At 43.7% G+C, this 23,263-nt stretch overlaps 2 protein-coding genes across 9 annotated transcripts in view; one reads left to right on the forward strand and one right to left on the reverse strand.

The window, feature by feature from the left end:
• Positions 1–329: 329 nt before the first annotated feature.
• Positions 330–15,196, reverse strand: wdr3 (WD repeat domain 3). The gene is made up of 24 exons (XM_029702705.1): positions 15,094–15,196; positions 14,097–14,298; positions 13,608–13,817; positions 13,351–13,469; positions 12,200–12,278; positions 11,953–12,048; positions 11,710–11,811; positions 10,324–10,425; positions 10,076–10,173; positions 9,740–9,841; positions 9,423–9,653; positions 9,150–9,243; positions 8,946–9,047; positions 8,641–8,723; positions 8,279–8,474; positions 8,015–8,115; positions 2,789–2,900; positions 2,416–2,550; positions 2,249–2,299; positions 2,088–2,156; positions 1,824–1,967; positions 1,530–1,702; positions 790–883; positions 330–701 (listed from the first exon to the last, which is right to left on the reverse strand). The coding sequence occupies exons 2-24, from the start codon at positions 14,268–14,270 to the stop codon at positions 546–548; spliced, it is 2,823 nt and encodes a 940-aa protein (XP_029558565.1). The 5' UTR covers positions 14,271–14,298; positions 15,094–15,196; the 3' UTR covers positions 330–545.
• A 5,523-nt stretch (positions 15,197–20,719) lies between these two features.
• The window catches only part of LOC115155771 (ganglioside-induced differentiation-associated protein 2), a 42,301-nt gene continuing 39,757 nt past the window's right edge, over positions 20,720–23,263 (forward strand). For 7 of the 8 annotated variants that reach the window (XR_003868127.1, XR_003868128.1, XR_003868129.1 and 4 more), the window contains exons 1-2: positions 21,028–21,144; positions 22,228–22,430. Coding sequence is in view for 5 of the 8 variants with exons in the window: in XM_029702706.1 (XP_029558566.1) it covers positions 21,040–21,144; positions 22,228–22,430 (308 nt within the window). In the remaining 3 variants the exon portion in view is untranslated. Of the gene's footprint in view, positions 20,953–21,027; positions 21,145–22,227; positions 22,431–23,263 lie in introns of those variants that run through there. The other variant, XM_029702710.1, reaches the window with a different exon arrangement.

Below are 23,263 nucleotides of genomic sequence, written 5' to 3' on the forward strand. Positions count from 1 at the left end.
TGAAGCCCACTTCAGTCCGGTTTGGCCCTGATCCAGCCATGAATCACTCCCCTAGGCTGTGTTACAGGAAGACCCAGAGAAACAGGCCTAAATCATACCTGTCCAAACCCCATGTGACAGGAAGCTAAGACCAACCAGGGAGGGAAAAGTCCAACTCGAAATGTAACTATTAAAGAAGGAGTTTTATATGAATGTGTTTTATACGAGCCTGTGGTTGCAGAGGGATCTGCTGTGTATACATACAGTACGTCCTGACTTGAGTTAGGGAGCAGTGGATTTATTCATTCACAGGCCTTCTGTAAAACCTGAGGGAGTGAGGCTCAACATGAGTAACTCAGACACAGTTTATTTGGGAAATGAAGCATGTCATTGAATAACACAGTGTTATGTCCTATCAGGATCCTATAACAGTTCAGATATAAAACTAACAGCGTAAATCTCTCTGCTTAAGGCCACCCCTGCAGTAGCCTACTGGTCATGATGTGGGGTATATATATATATATATATATATATATATATATATATATATAAAATCCTGTGGTGATTCAGGCAATAGTGAGAATAGCTCTCTCTCTCTTCTTCCTCTTCCTCCTCTTCTCTTTAAGGAGACCGGTGGCGTCTGCGAAAAACATGACCTCCTCTTTGCTCTCGACCTCCCTCTGGAGGAACTGGAGACCAGCACTGTTGAATCCCAGAACATCCTGGAGCAGAAGAAGAGATACAGTTTTATATGACTTGAGGATCATTAGCCTTTAGAGTACATTTTCTATATTTTCTGATTAGACTCACCCTGATCTCTCGGACTTTAGAGATGGTGTTGATTCTCAGCTCGTCTATGACGGTCAGCAGCATCTGGTTACTGGAAATCTGACCAAAGTGGATTCTGGAGAGACAAGGACAAGCACAGTGAAGACTGACACACTACTTTAGGCTCATCTACTCACGCTCACACTTCAGGTACCTTAGAGACACCAGACACACACTTGTGTGAGGTTGTTTGCATATGTGAGAAACACACAAACTGAGTAACAAACACTTATGATTGGTGTGAGGTTGTTTGTTAGCATAACCATAAGTCTCAAGGGGTCATCCTTCCAAATCTCGTCGTGTTGACTCGACTATTGTAAGTCTGGAGAACTTTAGAATTGGATTTTGCGATTGAAAGGAAGCGCTGGTTGTTAACGCTCACATTTTATTGGCTCAGAGTAGAAATTACGTTTCTTTTCAGGAGAGACATTTCCTTGTTTTCCCCATTTTGTTTGTGCCTCTTTTCCTACCGTGTGTCAGACAAAGATTTATTACCCTATGCAGTGCCATTTTTTTTATCTTAATGGTAGCTAGCTTGTTGCAAGCCAGAAAATTATTCAGAAACAGCACATATTTTTGGAGCTCCACCCATTCAAAATAGTTGATTGGTTTGATAAGTGGCAACGCATCACTAGTTTGAATCTAGACTCCACCTCTTCCTGAGAACAACTTCTCCAGGTTTTCACACTACTTGAGAAGCCTGGCGTCAGAGGCTAGCATACCTGAGCAGGAAGAAGAGACAACGGCACACTAGCTCCACCTCCAGGCCGTCCTGGACATAGCAGTTGAAGAGAGACAGCAGGTCTGGAATGTAGGGGAACGGCAGGACCAGCAGAGACACCTCCAGCTCACTGGACCGGACCTTCTTTATTACGTCCAAGACGTAGCGAGACGGCTGCAAGAGAGGCAGGAGACGTGGTTACTAAGTTAACATGATAGATTAGTGAGGATCAGAACTAGTACCCTGGGCTATGTATGTATTATGATCATTTCAGATGGAATTAAAAAAAACTTACAGAAACGTTTCCAAAGGCCACAAGGATAGGATTGGCCTTAGGTGGAGGCAACTGTTTTCCAGCTGACTGGCAGGCTATCTGATGCTCCTCCATTTTCCTGCTCTCTGATCTGAACAGCTCCAGAGCCTCCATGACACGCTCAGCCTGAAGAGACACACACACCGGCCATTACAAACTACACACACACGTACCTATCCAAACGTGCACACACACACACACAACCTCTCCATCTCTGCAGTCTAGTTACTTGACATGGAGACTCACAGCTTTGACTGTCTCTATGGTTTTCTTCGCCGCTGGTGCTGCCTCTGCATCTTTGATCTCTCCTGGAACCTGTGAGACACACGAGACATCAACGAGACTGAACGACACTGAGAAAACAAACAATTTCATTTCCACTGGTTTGAAATAAAGTCAGCACTTACCACAGGCTCATCCCCTTTGGCCATGCCCTCCTCAAACTCAGCCTCTCTCTCCTAAAGAAAAACATTTGAGAGGGTGAAAAAGTTCAAGATAAAACCTGATTGGTGTCCACTATCTCCCTTCCCTTTTACCCACAGAGAAAGCATGTTTCTGGGGTACCACTACCCACCATCTCCCTCTCTTCCTCCAGGATGATGGGTTCTCTGGTCCTCTCCCAGAGCCTCAGGGACTTGTCGTGGGACGAGGACACAATGTGGTCCCCGTTAGGACTGATGGCCAGACACCAAACCTCCCGATGGTGACCCTGAGGATAGCACGTCACACACATGGGTCAGCGGTTAAAGGTCAACACTAGGGGTGGGGTCAAATCCATTTTCAATTTAGTCAATTAAGGAAGGGAAATGTAATTCCTCCAATGGGAAAGAAAGAGCATTTAGGTAATTGGTTATGTCACTTATCAATATTCCCCAAAATGTTATCATGAATTCCAGGCCTCATCTCTATATGGGAAATGTAGCTAACAGCATGGGAGTGAATGTCACCTCTAAGGTCTGGATGTGCTCAAACTTGTCTGCGTCCCACTGTTTTATCTTCTTGTCCTTCCCCGCTGTGAAGAACAGATGGGTTTTGGGGACAAACTGAAGGAACATGACGCTGAGAAAAGAGAGAGAAAAAAATGGTGACATGAAAGAGCAGATGGGGTGATGTCATCGGTCAGAGGCAGCTAACAAGGACAGTGTTTCTGAAACTGGAGATAAAATTAAATATTTTACTGGAAATGGGGAGAGTGGAGCCAACATCTATTAAATTATATCATTCAAGACCGTTGGTCAAGCTTCCACACTGACCATATGGCTGACAGCTTAGGATGATGTGTTCTTGCAGTATATTCTATATTCATTTAATATATATAAACTCAACAACAAAAAGAAAACGGCCCTTATTCAGGACCCTGTCTTTTAAAGATAATTTGTAAAAATCCAAATAACTTCACAGATCTTCATTGTAAAGGGTTTAAAACACTGTTTCCTGTTCAATGAACCATAAACAATTAATGAACATACACCTGTGGAACGGACGTTAAGACACTAACAGCTTACAGATGGTAGGCAATTAAGGTCACAGTTATGAAAACTTAGGACACTAAAGAGGCCTTTCTACTGACTCTGAAAAACACCAAAAGAAAGATGCCCAGGGTCCCTGCTCAACTGTGTGAATGTGCCTTAGGCATGCTGCAAGGAGGCATGAGAACTGCAGATGTGGCCAGGGCAATAAATTGCAATGTCCGTACCGTGAGACATCTAAGACAGCACTACAGGGAGACAGGACGGACAGCTGATCGTCCTCGCAGTGGCAGACCACATGTAACACCTGCATAGGATCGGTACATCTGAGCATCACACCTGTGGGACAGGTACAGGATGGCAACAACAACTGCCTGAGTTACACCAGGAACGCACAATCCCTCCATCAGTGCTCAGACTGTCCCCAATAGGCTGAGAGAGGCTGGACTGAGGGCTTGTAGGCCTGTTGTAAGGCAGGTCCTCACTAGACATCATCGGCAACAACGTCGCCGATGGGCACAAACCCACCGTCGCTGGACCAGACAGGACTGGCAAAAAGTGCTCTTCACTGACGAGTCGCAGTTTTGTCTCACCAGGGGTGATGGTTGGATTCGGGTTTATCATCGGATTCGGGTTTATCGTCGAAGGAATGAGCGTTACACCGAGGCATGTACTCTGGAGCGGGATCGATTTGGAGGTGGAGGGTCCGTCATGGTCTGGGCGGTGTGTCACAGCATCATCGGACTGAGCTTGTTGTCATTGCAGGAAATCTCAACGCTGTGCGTTACAGGGAAGACATCCTCCTCCCTCATGTGGTACCCTTCCTGCAGGCTCATCCTGACATGACCTTCCAGCATCACAATGCCACCAGCCATACTGCTCGTTCTGTTCGTGATTTCCTGCAAGACAGGAATGTCAGTGTGCTGCCATGGCTAGCGAAGAGCCCATATCTCAATCCCATTGAGCACGTTTGGGACCTTTTGGATCGGAGGGCTAGGGCCATTCCCCCCCAGAAATATCCGGGAACTTGCAGGTGACTTGGTGGAAGAGTGGGGTAACATCTCACAGCAAGAACTGGCAAATCTGGTGCAGTCCATGAGGAGACGCACTGCAGTACTTAATGCAGCTGGTGGCCACAGCAGATACTGACTGTTACTTTTCCCTTTGTTCAGGGAGACATTATTCCATTTATGTTAGTCACATGTCTGTGGAACTTGTTCAGTTTATGTCTCAGTTGTTGAATTTTGTTATGTTCATACAAATATTAAGTTTGCTGAAAATAAACGCAGTTGACAGTGAGAGGACGTTTATTTTTTTCCTGAGTTTATTACATACACATATACAGTTGAAGTCGGAAGTTTACATACACTTATACAGTTTAAGTCGGAAGTTTACATACACTTAGGTTGGAGTCATTAAAACTCATTTTTCAACCACTCCAAATTTTTTGTTAAACTATAGCTTTGGCAAGTTGGTTAGGACATCTGCTTTGTGCATGACACAAGTACTTTTTACAACAGTTGTTTACAGACAGATTATTTCACTGTATCACAATTCCAGTGGGTCGGAAGTTTACATACGCTAAGTTGACTGTGCCTTTAAACAGCTTGGAAAGTTCCAGAAAAGATGTAATGGCTTTAGAAGCTTCTGATAGGCTAATTGGCATCACTTGACATCATTTGAGTCCATTGGAGGTGTACCTGTGGATGTATTTCAAGGCCTACCTTCAAACTCAGTGCCTCTCTGCTTGACATCATGGGAAACCAAAAGAAATCAGCCTAGACCTCAGAAAAAACATTGTAGACCTCCACAAGTCTGGTTCATCCTTGGGAGCAATTTCCAAATGCCTGAAGGTACCACGTTCATCTGTACAAACAATAGTACGCAAGTATAAACACCATGGGACCACACAGCCGTCATACCGCTCAAGAAGGAGACGCGTTCTGTCTCCTAGAGATGAACGTACTTTGGTGCGAAAAGTGCAAATCAATCCCAGAACAACAGCAAAGGACCTTGTGAAGATGCTGGAGGAAACTGGTACAAAAGTATCTATATCCACAGTTAAACGAGTCCTATATCGACATAACCTGAAAGGCCACTCAGCAAGGAAGAAGCCACTGCTCAAAAACCGCCATAAAAAAGCCAGACTATGGTTTGCAACTGCACATGGGGACAAAGATCATACTTTTTTGAGAAATGTCCTCTGGTCTGATAAAACAAAAATAGAACTGTTTGGCCATAATGACCATCGTTATGTTTGGAGGAAAAAGGGGGAGGCTTGCAAGAACACCATCCCAACCGTGAAGCACGGGGGTGGCAGCATCATGTTGTTGGGGTGCTTGCTGCAGGAGGGACAGGTGCACTTCACAAAATATATGGCATCATGAGGATGGAAAATGATGTGGATATATTGAAGCAACATCTCAAGACATCAGTCAGGAAGTTAAAGCTTGGTCGCAAATGGGTCTTCCAAATGGACAATGACCCAAACATACTTCCAAAGTTGTGGCAAAATGGCTTAAGGACAACAAAGTCAAGGTATTGGAGTGGCCATCACAAAGCCCTGACCTCAATTCTATAGAACATTTCTGGGCAGAACTGAAAAAGCGTGTGCGAGCAAGGAGGCCTACAAACCTGACTCAGTTACACCAGCTCTGTCAGGAGCAATTGGGCAAAATTCACCCAATTTATTGTGGGAAGCTTGTGGAAGGCTACCCGAAACGTTTGACCCAAGTTTAAAATGTTTAAGGCAATGCTACCAAATACTAATTGAGTGCATGTAAACTTCTGACACACTGGGAATGTGATGAAATAAATAAAAGCTGAAATAAATAATTCTCGCTACTATTATTGACATTTCACATTCTTAAAATAAAGTGGTGATCCTAAATGATCTAAGACAGGGAATTTTTACTAGGATTAAATGTCAGGAATTGTGAAAAACTGAGTTTAAATGTATTTGGCTAAGGTGTATGTAAACTTCCGACTTCCACTGTATGTATGTATGTATGTATGTATGTATGTATGTATGTATGTATGTATGTATGTATGTATGTATGTATGTATGTATGTATGCATGCATGCATGCATGTATGTATATACACACACACAAGAAAAAGTATGTGAACCCTTTGGAATTACCTGGATTTCTGCATAAATTGTTCATAACATTTGACCTGATCTTCATCACAACAATAGACAAACACATTCTGTTTAAACCAGTAACACACAAACAATACGTTTTCATGTCTTTATTGAACACACCGTGTAAACATTCCTAGTGCAGGGTGGGAAAAGTATGTGAACCCTTGGATTTAATAACAGGTGTGCCCTCCTTTGGCAGCAATAACCTCAACCAAACGTTTTCTGTAGTTGCGTATCAGATCTGCACAACGGTCAGGAGGACCATTCTTCTTTACAAAACTGTTTCAGTTCAGCAATATTCTTGGGATGTCTGGTGTGAACCGCTCGAGGTCATGCCACAGCATTCAATCGGGTTGAGGTCAGGACTCTGACTGGGCAACTCCAGAAGGTGTTTTTTCTTCTGTTGAAGCCATTCTGTTGTTGATTTACTTCTGTGTTTTGGGTCAGTGTCCTGTTGCATCACCCAACTTCTGTTCAATTGGCGGACAGATCGCCTTACATTCTCCGGCAAAATGTCTTGATAAACATGGGAATTCACTTTTCCGTCAATGATAGCAAGCTGTTCAGGCCCTGAGACAGCAAAGCAGCCCCAAACCATGATGCTCCCTCCACCATACTTCACAGTTGGGATGAGGTTTTGATGTTGGTGTGCTGTGCCTTTTTTTCTCCACACAGTGTTGTGTGTTCCTTCCAAACAACTCAACTGTAGATTCATTCGTCCACAGAATATTTTGCCAGTAGTGCTATGGAACATCCAGGTGCTCTTTTGCAAACTTCAGACGTGCAGCAATGTTTTTTTGGACAGCAGTGGCTTCTTCAGTGGTGCACTCCCATGAGCACCATTCTTGTTTAGTGTTTTTACGTATCATAGACTCGTCAAAGAGATGTTAGCATGTTCCAGAGATTTCTGTAAGTCTTTAGCTGACACTCTAGGATTCTTCTTAACCTCATTGAGCATTCTGTGCTGTGCTCTTGCAGCCATCTTTGCAGGACAGCCACTCCTAGGGAGAGCAGCAACAGTGCTGAACTTTCTCAATTTATCTTACTGTGGACTGATGAACATCAAGGCTTTTAGAGATACTTTTGTAACCCTTTCCAGCTTTATGCAAGTCAACAATTCTTAATCGTAGGTCTTCTGAGATCTCTTTTGTTCAAGACATGGTTCACCTCAGGCAATGCTTCACGTGAATAGCAAACTCACGATTTTGTGAGTGTTTTTTATATTGCAGGGCAGCTCTAACCAACAACTCGAATCTTGTCTCATTGATTGGACTCCAGGTCCTGACTCCAATTAGCTTTTTGGTCATTAGCCAATGGGTTCAAATACTTTTTCCAACCTAATGTTTAAGTGATGTATTCAATATAGACAAGAAAAATACAATAATTGGTGTGGTATTTGTTGAAGCACACTGTGTTTGTCTATTGTTGTGACCTAAGAGGAAGATCAGATCAAATTATTTTGACAAATTTATGTAGAAATCCAGGTAATTCCAAAGGGTTCACATACTTCTTCTTGCCACTGTGTGTGTGTATATAATATATGTTGTATTTTTTCTGTACCTGTCATCGTGGGCAAACATAGATCTGTGACAGTCCCCAAAGTCCAGACCCCAGATCTTGACGTTTCTGTCTGCAGAGCCAGTTGCTATCAAGGCGCTGTCCTGAGAGATGGACAAGTAACACTCAGAGACAAGACAGATTGAAAACATACACGCAGCAACTTTAACCAACACACACTCAAGTATGCACATTCCATATTCATCTACTGTCACTCATTACATTCGCTTTTCGTTTGGGGTCGCTAGGATGAGTACCGGTACTCACATGAGAGATGTCCAGGCAGAGCACAGGCAGCTTGTGTCCATACAGAGACAAGAAGAACTTGAGTGTGTCTGTGTAGAAGACCTTGACGGTGCAGTCCAGCAGGGAGACAGCCAACAGTCTCTGGTCAGGAGAATATTTCACACACAACACATCCTCATCCAGCTGCAGTGTCCGCATGTGTTTCACCGTCAGCCTCCTGCAACACAAACAATTAGAGCAGAGTAAACAGAAACTCCAGTCAAGTGCTCACTTGATAAAAGCGTGCAGCCTGACTGGGCATAAAACTAGTTGCCTCTGGTATGAAACCGCATTCTAAGTGTTATTGACACTATGTGAAACAGAAGGAATAAAGCTTGGCTTACTTCTGTGCAGCGTCTTTGTCCATAATCAGCTCAAACTCCCAGAACTTCACTCTCTTGTCAGTCCCGCCAGTCACTATCCCCCTCTGAGGAAATCACATAATTACAGTCAAATAAACAGTCAGAGCAAATGGGAATGTTTAAAAAAAATATATATATTATACTATTTTATGGTCTTTTGTCTACAGATAAGGGGCCTATGGAGTTGTAATGGAGATTGGCACTTTAGAAGCTGAGACCCATGAAAACACTACATGTATTGTGGATGATGTTGAACATGGACAGAGAGAGGCAGATACAGACAGTACCTGATCAGGAGACAGACAGAGGGACCACAGAGCTCCGTTATGGGCATCGACAGTCTCCATAAGGGTTCCTGATGCCAGGTCAAAGATCTGAATCTTACCACACTGATAGAGAGAAGGTTAGCCTGGGTTACACACAATAGTTTAATACTGGATAACACACATCTACAGTAGTTTGGTGTACGTTAGTGTGTGCGTGCGTGTTACCTTGGTTCCTAGGATAATCTGCCTGTCTCCAGGGACAAACAGGGAGCAGAGGGCGTACTCACACGCCATGGTGCGAATCACCTGCAGGGTAGACCTGTGACGTGGGAGAGACTTCCCGTTAGACACCCAATCAGAATGTATAAAACTGCTCATAATATAGTATGTGTCTAGGTGTCACCTTTAAAAGTTGCTGGAAAGTCAGCTTAGTGAACTAGATTTAATTTGTACAGTGATCCACAGTCAGGTCAGTCCTGTGTGACCTGACTTTCCCACCTGTTCCAGACTTTGACGGTGTCCCCGGAGGCGGAGAGGATAGCGATGTTGTCTGAGCTGAAGGCCAGCGTGCGGGCATCGGTGCGGTGGCCTCCCAGGGTGAGCCGTGAGGTCTTAGTGCCCGTGGGGTTCTTGTCAGTCATCTTGAGGCTGTAGGTCTCCACTGTGTTGTTCTGGAGCAGCATGGCTATCTTCAACTCCCCACCCGCACACATCAGGCAGTCCACCCATCTGGGATATACGTGACACAAAATGTTGGTTGGTTGATTGATTGAGTGTGTTTGTGAGAGAGTGCGCGTGTGTGTGTTGCTGTGTACCTGATATTGGCGGAGGCCTTGATGTTGGTTAGTCTCACAATCTCATTTGCCAGATTCCTCTCCACCACAGGCTCTGGGGCGTCCTCTGCATGCTGCGCATCTCTACACCAGGGGGCAGCAGCACCTCATCTTTACATTTCACCAATTTCATCAACATAACTGTATTCATAAACATTGGAAGTATTTTGTTTGATTGGAATTAGATTCCACACGTTTTATTCTTTCAAATCATCTCTGAAGGCTTTGCAGTATCTGTCTGGCCCAACTTGGGCTATCTGCCGACTGGTCCCTGCCGTGGCTGAAGTGACAGTGTGATCTCTACTGTGTGCAACATACCTGGCCTTCTTCTTGGCTCTCTTCAGCTTCTTGGCCATCACCCTCTCCACCTCGTCCTCCGGCAGCACACTGAACACCTCCAGCACTGTGTCTGAGCCCTGCGAGAGAAGGATGAGGAAAAGGAAGAAAGATCAGAGGGGAGAATACACATTACATTAGTGATCTGAGAAATGTAGGACAATAAATCAATATGACTGGAGGGTCAGTAAGACTGTACCAACATTAAAAAGTCAAAGGTCAACACTTACATGGCACGCCAGGACCTTGGCCTTGGCATCGGTAGTCATGGAGACCACCCTGTCCCTGGCCTCTCTCAGCAAAGAGCCAGCTTTCTTACAACTCAGGATCCTCTGTGTGTGTGAGAGAGAGAGAGGGCAAGGGAAAGAGGGCAAGAGGGAAAAGTATGAAACACATACAGATTTCAGATACACATGCTATTAGACAGCAACAATTAAACTTCCGTACTTGACAGTGGTCCGTACACGTGACCGTATTTTAGCGCCCCAAAAAATGTATATACTTACAGGTCAACTGTAATATGAATACCATTGTAAGGCACAATTCCTCCTCTTTCCAGCCAAATCAAAGACGAGATCTTTATGCTGCCCGTCTCTGCATGATTGAAGGATTGAAGAAGGCAATGGAGCTCCGTCGGGGCTTTTTAAAAATGGCGGGTGGGGAAGTGAAGGCTACTGAGTAATAGTGAAAGGGGGAAATATGTTTTATGGGGAAACGGCTTTTTTCACCCGATTTGTCCAACTGATCACCTCTAAAATTGTATTAAAACACTATAAAGAATTTATATAATGTGTCATCACATACCTATTTGAAGGTTTATGACGAATTTGAATCGGATTTTCAGAGCGACGCTAAAGTTATCTTCAGAAGTAAACAGCGGCTGTCACGGCTTTTGAGTCATGATGGCTTGCAGTGATGACGCAAACAATGAATACATTCAGTTGTACAATTGACTAGGTATCCATCCCCCTTTCCCTGTCCCTTACACTTTGTTGTTTTAATCTGCGAGAGAAGTGCTACCCCTGGTGGAAAGGCTGTATGGCACACGTGTTGCTTAATGCGTGTGGTACAATACATCGTCATACGTCACAATGTATCCTACAGCATCAGAGGGGTCCGTTTTTTTCAACTTTTCTCAAAAACTATTGGTCTATTACCATGTCAATCAACGCTTGAATAGAAACGTAGTTTAAACCCCGGATTTTGATGCCAACAGTCACTCAGTCCCATTAGTTTCATCACAGCCTCGTTTGAATGCAGCGGTACACAAAATCTGTACGGAACAGTGTTAGCTACCGTTACATATGCCATTCATTACTAGCTACTATACTTCTTCAGAGTTATTTTATAGATGAACTGATTAACTTGTGCTGCAGGTAACCAATTGTGGTGTTTTGCCCTGTAGAGGATTTTTTTTAAAATTTTTTTTATTTCACCTTTATTTAACCAGGTAGGCAAGTTGAGAACAAGTTCTCATTTACAATTGCGACCTGGCCAAGATAAAGCAAAGCAGTTCGACAACATGCAACAACACAGAGTTACACATGGAGTAAACAACATACAGTCAAAAATACAGTAGAATCAGTAGGATCATGTAGGATCATGGTCTGTCCTACCTCCTCAGGGCTCTCGTCCACAACTTCCTCCTCATCATCATCATCATCATCATCAAGTAGGCTTTTGCCTTTCTTCTCCTTCGGTTCACCAGCCTCTCTGCCCTGAACGACGGACAAACCGAGAGAGAGAATGAAGGACTCAACTAGCATTTTATTCAGATAAGCTATTTTAGACTTTTTCATTATTGTCCAAAATATGTAGTTGTGTGTTTAGAAGGCTCATTGTAGCTCCTCTGTGCTTACCTCCTCTAGGTAGTTGATGTCCCAGGCCCGGAGCTCACTGTCGGCTGAGCCTGTTATCAATCTACTCTCTTGGTTCAGCAGTGCCATGCCCCACACCTGACACACACACAACCAAGGTGATCCAATCAGATAAGTCTCCCTCAAAATGACTAACTAATCAGACAAGAGATCCAATCACCTCTTAGTACACCATCCAATGTCAACAACACGTGACAATCAAATGTTAAGATAGGCAGGAAGCACTCACCTCACTGCGATGTCCCAGCATGGTCTTAAAGCAGTGCTGGGTGTCAAGGTCCCACCACTTCACAAAGCTGTCCTTGGAGCTGGAGAAAACATCACAAAGACCATTCAGACATCGGGGGGGTGTAACTTTCCCTAGCTGGTATCCAACCTGCGCTCCTCGTCTTTCAACGCTAGAACACTAAAGGCGTCCGAATGCTTCCCAAAACAGTTCGTGCACATATTCTGACATTTTGGGAAGTTTTTGTTAGTTTTGGTCTTCGGCAAGGGTTTTTTCAGCTGTTCGAGCGAACAACATTTTTTTCTCGGGGCAAGGCAAAGTCGGTAGCCGAAGGCTACGCCCCTTCGTTGGTGATTGGTCAACAGTAGGGATTCTCATGCACATTTTTTCACTTGAGAAATACTGCACCAAACATCTTAGTTAGACGTAAAATTACGCAACTAAGATCTCCTCTGCAAAAACGTCATAAAAATTTCAAGCGGCGGTCTTTTAAGGTCATGAACAGTCCAAAAAAAATGTTTCATTACATTTGAAGATATTTGAAGGAAACCTAACCAAAGTATGAAACATGACTTGCTTCTTCATTGATAAAGTTAGATCATAAAGTTACTGGTCCCCTCCCCCATGTCAAAAACTTGGATTCATTATTAAGGGGACAAGGTGACATCACCTTAACTCTCATTTGAATACACCAATGGTAACATGATATTCAGCCAGCATGGAACAAAAGGTAATTCACAACTCTGAAGCAGTTGTCATGTCAACACATCCATCAGCGCTGCTGTGAACCGCATTACAAGAGACATGCCAAATGGGAGATGTATATAAAAAAATAAGTGATATCATTGATGCAATTTCAATGTTGTTTGAGTTGCTTTATGTATCACCAAATTAGCTTGAGATGATTTTACTGCAACACTGCATCCAAGTTCCTCGACATAGGCGTTTCAAAGAGCTGTTAGTCAAGGTGAGCTCATGACTATAAGCTCCCTGCCCAATCAGCCTGCCTTTTCAAACTTCCTGGTAGTTAGCCATGGGAGAAAAAGTACTTTTCAGAATGACTGTTCAGCACCTTTAAGGGAGTATGCCGACGCCTTAACAGTACCAAGGGCCAAGACAGAAAGTCAGAGCCCTACATATGAGTGATGTACTACCTGGTGACCAGGAGGTTCTTGTCTTTGAGGAACAGGGCCTGTGTGACAGCGTCTTTGTGTCCTTTCAGTCGGTACAGACCACACTCGTTGATCACATCCCACACAATCACATCCGTGTCCTGAAAAGAAAAGAGATAATAATAGGCATATTACTAACCATATTTTAAATGCAAACGCCTTAGCTTGACCATGACGTCAGGACAGTCGACATCCCTGGGGACTCTGCCATCTCTACGGCAGCATAATTCTGTTCTTACCTTGGATCCGGTCACCAGCCGAGAACCGAGAGTGTCGTAGCGGATCACAGTGACTGCGGACTTGTGCCCGTTGAAGGACACGTTGCTCTCGCCGTTCAATAGGCTGAAGATGCGCACAGCCCCGTCCTCGTAACCCACGGCAACATGGATGCCATCGGGGGAGGGGCAGAGGTACGTCACCTCGTGCTTGTTCCCCTTGAGAATCAGAACCTGGGACAGACGAGAGGACAGTTTCTAAGGAAGACAGCTGACCTAATATGTCATCTCTCACTATGAGGAAATACTGGTGATATATACAGTTACAACTTGGTATCACTGGCCAAGTCATCTTATTTGAGTTATCGACAGCCATGGTTAGGACATTTCAGACCCAATTATAAGAGCACTGTCAGCAATGATGACCCTGATATCGGCTATGACAGCAGCAGTAGCTTACTGACAAATCCACTGAGTCAACCCTACATGAAAAGATCCTCCCAAGTCTCTCACCTTCTCTGCTTTACGCACGTCCCATATGAAGACATGCTCGCAGGCAGCCACAGCCACAAAGCGTCCTCTCTCCCCTCCTCGCATGGTGACAAAGGCCACGTTGGCCTTCTGGCTCCCAATTACTCCGAACACGGCGCTGGCAGCATAGCGCAGGTACTGCTTGGTCAACCCCATGGTCACAAGATCAGGGCAATATCACAGGCTAGGGAGGATGAGACAGTGATGATGAATATCATATGATGATGGACTGGTGAACAGAAATGGAATGACAACTGGAGCATCAGCTAGCTCTTCTGGCTTCAATGCATTACAGAAGGGCAAGTGTATCAGCATTATGTAGGCTAAACGCTGAGACAAGTGTACAATGTGCATTATAGCAAGCCTGGGTGCCAATCTGTTTCTGCCCCTTGCTAAAAACTCCTTATGGAATTGTCCTGTTTGGCTTGACAAGGAGTAACGTTAGGCAAGAGCACAAACAGATCTGGGACCAGGCTACATTATAGCTACAAAACAATGGATACAACAGTTACTAGTAGCACTGTAATAGCTAGCAAGCTAAGTCAATTCTGACAACTACATTTGTTAGAAGACCTGGTGAGATCCAGTGACCATGTGAGACCATTGCCAAGGACAGCAAATGAGTAACGTTACCGTTAGGCAAGAGCACACACAGATCTGGGACCAGGCTACATTATAGCTACAAAACAATGTATACAACAGTTACTAGTACTACTGTAATAGTTAGCTAAGTCAATTCTGAAAACGACATTTGTTCGAACACTTAGTGAGATCCAGTGACCATAGCCAAGTTCCGCTGCAGTAGCTGGCTAACCTTCGCTATGTCGCTAGCTTTAACGTTAGGCCCACGTGGTGTTCCACAGCATCGTTAAACCAACTAAATTACACAGTAAAACAAGCAAAACATGTTTTGTGACTGATTGATAAACATTTCGTTTACAAATGTATGATGTATACTTTTCCCAATTGTTTATCTTACTTGAATAAAGTTGCTAATTCCTAGATTGAGGCATCCAGCCAGTGATGTTTTCTGACTTCCAGGCACACGAGGAAGACCCTACTAATCAAACACAGTTGGTCGAACACAAACACATACGCACACATTGATGTCTCTCAAATTTCAGAAAGACAGATACGAGAATGCGTATATTAAAATAAAAAATGTTACCTGAGTATTGTACTTATGGTTGTGTTCAATTGCAATATATAAAACTAACGATCAATTACATGGATTTTTATATGTATCCATTACTTTAGTCTGTATAATGGGTATTGTGTTGTTGATTTACAGAAAATATCTCCTCAGCCATATATTTGACCATGTCTGAATGCCTAAATTTACCGACAATATATAAAACTCTCGAGGATTTACATACAATTCCAACCGCTCCTCTGAGTGGCATTGGCCTATGCATATTACACAAATGTTGTGTTTTATCTTTGTGTGTCTTCTACGGAGGGATAGGTGTGTTATTTGTCGTGAACAAAGATTTTATTTCATATTGACAAGACAGTCGAGTGACCGCTCTAACAATGGAAATACATGTCCTCAAAGATGGAAGACAGGCGGGAGGAGGCGAGATCTGGTGGGACAATTCTAGCAAAGACAGTACAGTATGAAGCAAGATTTGGTTTGGGGTCCTCTCAACTCGCGGCAAAACATTTCAGTGCCCCCCCCGTGACGGTGGTGAGAAAAGTTTTAAAGTAAATGTCCTACAATTCTACACATTTTGTAATGGGGAATAGTGAAAATGTTGCAGTTTTAAAGGCCCAGTGTAATCAAAAACGTGATGCTCCTGTGTTTTATATTTACACACTATGAGGTTGGAATAAAGTGGTGAAATTGTGAATATTACGTTCAGTGTAAGAGCTGTTTGAAATTTCAGCCTGTTTTGGTGGGATGGACTATTGTGCTTCCATAGAGTTTATAGCAGGTTTTCTACAATTCTACACATTTTGCCATGGGGCAGAGAGAAAAAATTGCAGTTACAGCTAATCCTACAACATCTGTAGCCATGAAATGCTTTGAAAGGTTGGTCATGGCTCACATCAACACCATCATCCCAGACACCCTGGGCCCACTCCAACTCGCATCCCGCCCCAACAGATTCACAGATGACGCAATCTCTATTGCACTCCACACTGCCCTTTCCCACCTGGACAAGAGGAACACCTATGTGAGAATGCTGTTCATTGACTACAGCTCAGTGTTCAACACCATAGTGTCCTCCAAGCTCATCACTAAGCTAAGGACCCTGGGACTGAACCCCTCCCTCTGCAACTAGATCCTGGACTTCCTGATGGTGAGGGTAGGCAACAACACATCTGCCACACTGACTCTTAACACGGGGACCCCTCAGGAGTGCATGCTTAGTCCCCTCCTGTACTCCCTGTTCACCCACCACTGCGTGGCGGCTCACGATTCCAACACCATCATTAAGTTTGCCGACGACACAACGGTGGTAGGCCTGAGATGAGACAGCCTATAGGGAGGAGGTCAGAGACCTGGCAATGTGGTGCCAGGATAACAACCTCTCCTTCAACGTCAGCAAGACAAAGGAGCTGAACGTGGACTACAGAAAACAGAGGGGCGAGCATGCCCCCATTCACATCGACGGGGCTCTAGTGGAGCGGGTCGAGAGCTTCAAGTTCCTCGGTGTCCACATCACTAAGGATCTACAGTATCATGGTTCACACACATCAATAAATTAGTGAAGATGACACAACAATGCTTCTTCCCCTTCAGGAGGCTGAAAATATTTGTCATGGGCCCTCAGATCACACTGTTGTGAAGGAAGTTGTCAAGGAAGTTAGTTTGTGTTTATACAGGATCTCCTGACCCCACCTACCGTCAACCAATCATGTCAATGCAGAGCTATACGGAGCCCTGCGCATTGTTACAAAATGCGGTATGGACCTCATTTTGGCCTCTGCATTTCCCCGGCGGCTCCGCAATTGCGTCACACCCTCCATTCCATATTTTCAAATCAAGCATAAATTGGCCTCTGTGTGCCTACTGAGACTCCACAATTGCTTCACACCCTCCATACAGAGCCTCCAAACACATTTCGGATCAAGTATAAATTGGCTTTTAGTCTCGCAATGATGCACCTCTGGGTTTAGAAACTCTGTGATTCTAGCCAGTGAGGGGGCAGAAATACAATGCCTTCAGAAAGTATTCACACCACTTGAATTTTACAAATTAACTAAAAACGAAAAGATGAAATGTCTTGAGTCAATAAGTATTCAACCCTTTTGTTATGGCAAGCCTAAATAAGTTCAGGAGTAAAAATATGCTAAAAAAAAAAAATCACATAATAAGTTGCATAGACTCACACTAATGTTTAACATGATTTTTGAATGACTACATAATGTCTATACCCCACACATACAATTATCTGTAAGGTCCCTCAGTCAAGCAGTGAATTTCATATACAGATTCAATCACAAAGACCAGGGAGGTTTTCTTTTTTCCAATGCCTCGCAGTGACTACAAAGATACAGGCATCCTTCCTAACTTAGTTGCCGGAGAGGAGGGAAACCACTAGGGATTTCACCATGAGGCCAATGGTTACATAGTTGAACGTGATAGGATTAATTAAATATACTTGAAAATCTATGGCAATACCTCAAAATGGTTGTCTAGCAATGATCAATAATCAATTTGACAGAGCTTGAAGAATTTTGAAAATAATAATTGGGAAAGGTTGTAGAATCCAGGTGTGGAAAGCCCTGAGACACTTACCCAGAAAGACTCACATCTGTAATTGCTGCCAAAAGTGCTTCTACAAAGTATTGACTCAGGGGTGTGAATACTTATATAAATGAGATAATTTTTTATTTAATTTTCAACAAATTTGCACAAATTTCTAAAAACATGTTTTCACTTTGTCATTATAGGGTATTGTGTGTAGATGGGTGAGGAAACAAAATATTTATTCCATTTTGAATTCAGGCTGTAACACAACAAAATGTGGAAAAAGTAAAGTTGAGAAAATGCCACGTGCATCCATGTTTATCAATGTATTCATGACAACCTAACCATTACGAAACTTCTATTCAATCAAGTAAGCCTCATGTAGCAAATAAGCGATACATCTTTTTTTAAACCAAATTCGACATTCTCTCATTGACCTCCATAGAAAAATTCCTCACCTCGCGATCTTCTTCTTCTGTGGGTTTTATGGCGGACTATAACCCAAAAAATGTGTATTGCCGCTACCAATTGGACAGGTTGAAACTAAAACAAGGTAAAAAGAAAATCCATACGTAATAGGGAAATTAACATAATCCACCCAAATAAAAATAGTACATTGACAAAACTAAACAAAACTCTCACTACTTCCTTCTTTCAAATCTCCATATCTCTCTTCTCAGGCTCTAGGGCCTGAGAGGGTGGTACGGCTTGTGACAATATTCCATGTAACTCCTTCGCCGAGAAATCTTTCAGACCCAGAAACCGCTCCGCCTCATCCACAATGATTTCTATCTTCCTGGACCTTCTCTCCACCTTGGCAGTTCCATTTATCACCATAGCTATAAAGGCCACCAAGTCCACCTTCTTAACCTTTAAAATGTCAGAATCCTGCTGGTGAAAGGCAACCCCTGCAGCCTGCAGTGAAGATCTATCCACCACCATGGGCTCTTCAGGTTAACCATTCAAACCCTCAACCCTTTTAACAGCTGCTGCATATGAAATGCTCTGGACATACCTGACTTTGGCCACCTCATTTTCTTTCGCCCTTCAAATCAAATCAAATGTTATTGGTCACATACACATGGTTAGCAGATGTTAATGCGAGTGTAGCGAAATGCTTGTGCTTCTACTTCCGACCATGCAGTAATATCTAACAAGTAATCTAACAATTTCACAACAACAAAGGAATGAATAAGAATATGTACATATAAATATATGGATGAGCGATGGCCGAACGGCATAGGCAAGATGCAGTAGATGGTATAGAGTACAGTATATGCATATGAGATGAGTAAGGTAGGGTATGTAAACATTATATAAAGTGGCATTGTTTAAAGTGACGAGTGATACATTTATTACATCCAATTTTTTATTATTAAAGTGGCTAGAGATTTGAGTCATTATGTTGGCAGCAGCCACTCAATGTTAGTGATGGCTGTTTAACAGTCTGATGGCCTTGAGATAGAAGCTGTTTTTCAGTCACTCGGTCCCAGCTTTGATGCACCTGTACTGACCTCGCCTTCTGGATGATAGCGGGGTGAACAGGCAGTAGCTCGGGTGGTTGTTGTCCTTGATGATCTTTTTGGCCTTCTTGTGACATCAGTGGTGTAGGTGTCCTGGAGGGCAGGTAGTTTGCCCCCGGTGATGCGTTGTGCAGACCTCACTACCCTCTGGAGAGCTTTACGTTTGTGGGCGGAGCAGTTGCCGTACCAGGCGGTGATACAGCCCGACAGGATGCTCTCGATTGTGCATCTGGAAAAGTTTGTGAGTGTTTTTGGTGACTAGCCAAATTTCTTCAGCCTGCTGAGGTTGAAGAGGTGCTGTTGCGCCTTCTTCACCACGCTGTCTGTGTGGGTGGACCATTTCAGTTTGTCTGTGGTGTGTACGCCGAGGAACTTAAAACTTTCCACCTTCTCCACTACTGTCCTATTGATGTGGATAGGGGGGGTGCTCCCTCTGCTGTTTCCTGAAGTCCACGATCATCTCCTTTGCTTTGTTGACTTTGAGTGTGAGGTTATTTTCCTGAGACCACACTCCGAGGGCCCTCACCTCCTCCCTGTAGGTCTTCTCGTCGTTGTTGGTAATCAAGCCTACCACTGTAGTGTCGTCTGCAAACTTGATGATTGAGTTGGAGGCGTGCATGGCCACGCAGTCATGGGTGAACAGGGAGGGTTGAGAGGGCTGAGAGGGCTGAGAACACACCCTTGTCGGGCCCCAGTGTTGAGTATCAGCGGGGTGGAGATTGTTTCCTACCCTCACCACCTGGGGCGTCCTGTCAGAAAGTCCATGACCCAGTTGCAGAGGGCGGGGTCAAGACCCAGGGTCGAGAGCTTAATGACGAGTTTGGAGGGTACTATGATGTTAAATGCTGATCTGTAGTAGACGAACGGCATTCTTACATAGGTATTCCTCTTGTCCAGATGGGTTAGGGCATTCGAATGATGTGGCTTCATGGTTCCCACCACAATTGCAACATGTCACATTTTCATCACTTTAATAACACATTATATGATCTTTTCCACAACTTGGACATCTCGTCTTCTCCCTTCTGCAAACACTTGAAACATGATCAAAAGCTTTACAAATATATATTTTTTTAAACCTTATTTAACTAGGCAAGTCAGTTAAGAACAAATTCTTATTTCCAATGACTGGCCAAACCCAGACGACGTTGGGCCAATTGTGCACCATCCTATGGAACTCCCAATCACGGCCAGTTGTGATACAGCCTGGATTCGAACCAGGGTGTCTGTATTGACGCTTCTAGCACTGAGATGTAGTGCCTTAGACCGTTGCGCCACTCGGGCTCAAAAAACAAAAGCACAGATGGACTTCACTTTTTCTTCATTCACCACACGATTCATCCGACGTGCGTCAATCACTACTTCGCGGTCTTGTTTTAGTGAACAGATTTTGGGCAGAGTGAACCCTCTCGCTTCCTCTCTGTCGCGAATCAGCTGATCAGGAACTCACCGAACTGTAGTAAACGTGACAGTACGATGGGAATTGGCTTTATCAAATCGAATTTTGGCATGTTTGTGATGGTAAAAACATCACGAACACCCCCTGTATTCTTCGCTTTTTGTAATTCCGTCCTGCTCGGAGTCGACAACTAATATATTCGTGGACAAAGGAAAACGGGTAGGTGTAACATTTTCTCCTGTAGCTTCCTGATATATATATATATATATATATATATATATACACATCTTTACATTCCTTTCCGGCATGCTACTATTTTCTGCCGTGTTAGCAGATCATTTGCGAATCAAAGTAATAAGAAAGCAAACGCTACACTGGGAATGTGATGGTCAGCTGAGCTCGAGCTCCATGGTTGGTGACTATGACATTTAGTTTTTTCATAATTTGATGTTTTCCCATATTTAACCATACAAATGGTAATACCATAATATGAGTAGTCGAAAAAGCAAAAACGCGGTGGGAAATGTGGGAGGACAAGTATTGTTCGTCAAGTGTATTTGACCATACTGCAGTCAACAAAAATCCAGACTAACTTGTTATATGTTTATCTTCATTCTGCATTTCAATACGTCCTTGTGGTGCTTTTGAATTCCCTGTCTGTTTAGGTTCACTTCACAGTAATGTCCTCCCCTCTCGTGCCATACGCTCCAAAACGGAACAGTTCTAGAAAGCGGCCACTCTAATGTTCGACAGAGGCCCTCAGTCATAGGTGTTGACATGGTATTTAGTTAGCTGGTAGTCTCGAACACAATCTTAAATAGCTGTAGTGTCTGGAAAAAACGGAGCCAGACCTTGCTTGCCTGTTTCACCCAATTTTCTTTAACTGCCACCTAACCTCACACAAGTGCATTCATTATGTGAGGCTTAATATTCAGGCTGTATACTAGAGGTTAGAAGTACTGAAAACTGGATGGTTTGTTACTGTCTTGACTAGACACTGGAAGTTATTTTTAAACTGTCAGTCAAAGCCTTTCTTTGATTGTGCTAAAATGCTTTTGCTTAACAAAATGGGTTTTTATATTTCCAAGCCTACTTAATTATGAACACTGAAACACACATGTAATCACCAATTGTGACTGTCTGTTGGTCCTTGTCATAGATGCTGATTTAAAGTTTAAAAAAAAAAACCCGTTTAAATTGAACCTTTTTATTTAACTAGGCAAGTCCGTTAAGAACACTTATTTACAATGACGGCCTACGCCGGCCAAACCCGGGCCAATTGTGCGCCGCCCTATGGAACTCGAAGTCACAGCCGGTTGTGATACAGCCTGGATTCGAACCAGGGTGTCTTAAGTGACGTATCTAGCAATAAGATGCAGTGCCTTAGACTGCTGCGCCACTTGTACAACTGACTAGGTATCTCCCTTCCTATTTGGCTCCTGGATGTGGACACTGAAAATACACTTTAAAGTCTTTCTCTGGCTTTGTTTGCAGTGTCGAGCATTGAGGTGCAGTGCAGGAATGGATCCTCTGGGAGCACGCTCTCAGTTTGTGGAGGTCCAGACTCTCTCCACCTGGGAGCGGCAGACGGACCCTGAGGGAGAGAAGGAGGAGTACAACGACAGCCTGGTCAGCCAGCAGGCCTTCCTATCCCCCTTCCCCTACAGAGAGGACATCAACAGGAAAATAGTGCTCTAGTGAGTCACACACATACACACTGGACCTCTAATACCACTTCTCTATCTCTTGGTCTCTTTTGCTCTCTTTCTTTTTCCCTCTTGGGGTTTCTCTCCTTTTCTCTCACAATCGTTATTGTCAAACTCATATCAAATGCGTTTGTTGACGGCTATAAGGTCTCTCAAGTTGTAGCCCTGGCTTCTTGTGCCTTGTTATCCTGTTCTTGCACCACTGTGGATCACCCCCCTCAATAAACACTCTCTTTCTCTCTCCCACCCCATCATTCTAGCCCTTACCTTATAAATCCTCTTTGTTGTGGAGGCTGAGCACGTGTTCAGAAGTTCCACTGGTAGGAGTCTCTCAGTAAGACATTTGTACCCAGGCTGCCCCAATCCCTCCTCACATTCCTGCTGCAGTTAAAGGAACAGATCCCTGGACTGAACTTGGGCCTTTTTACACAGGTCTTAGGAAAAGCTATTTTCTGCTCCAGTTTTGTCTTAGTTTTCAGGAGTTGACACAGTGTCTTGATTGACTTGCACTCCCTTTGAGCAAGGATCACCACAAGTGTCACCTGCTTAAAACGTTAAAGGTCAACTGCCCTTGAAAACCAACTTCTCCTTTTGAAAATGGCCTTTTGAAAATGGCCTATGTGGCATCGATATGAGTCTGAATCGATAAGTCAGTAACATGTATTATAGTGTCTCAATAGACTACAAAGTGTAAATAGAATAATTATGGTCATAAAGTCACTTGTCCAAAACAAGAGTTTGGTAATTGACTGCATCATTACTTACTTGAGGGATTGGATTACAAAATGAGTGCCCCCTTTTGCCTATTAACACGTGGTGGCACT

This window comes from Salmo trutta, chromosome 20 (genome assembly GCF_901001165.1).
Source record: "Salmo trutta chromosome 20, fSalTru1.1, whole genome shotgun sequence".
Lineage (NCBI taxonomy): Eukaryota > Metazoa > Chordata > Actinopteri > Salmoniformes > Salmonidae > Salmo > Salmo trutta.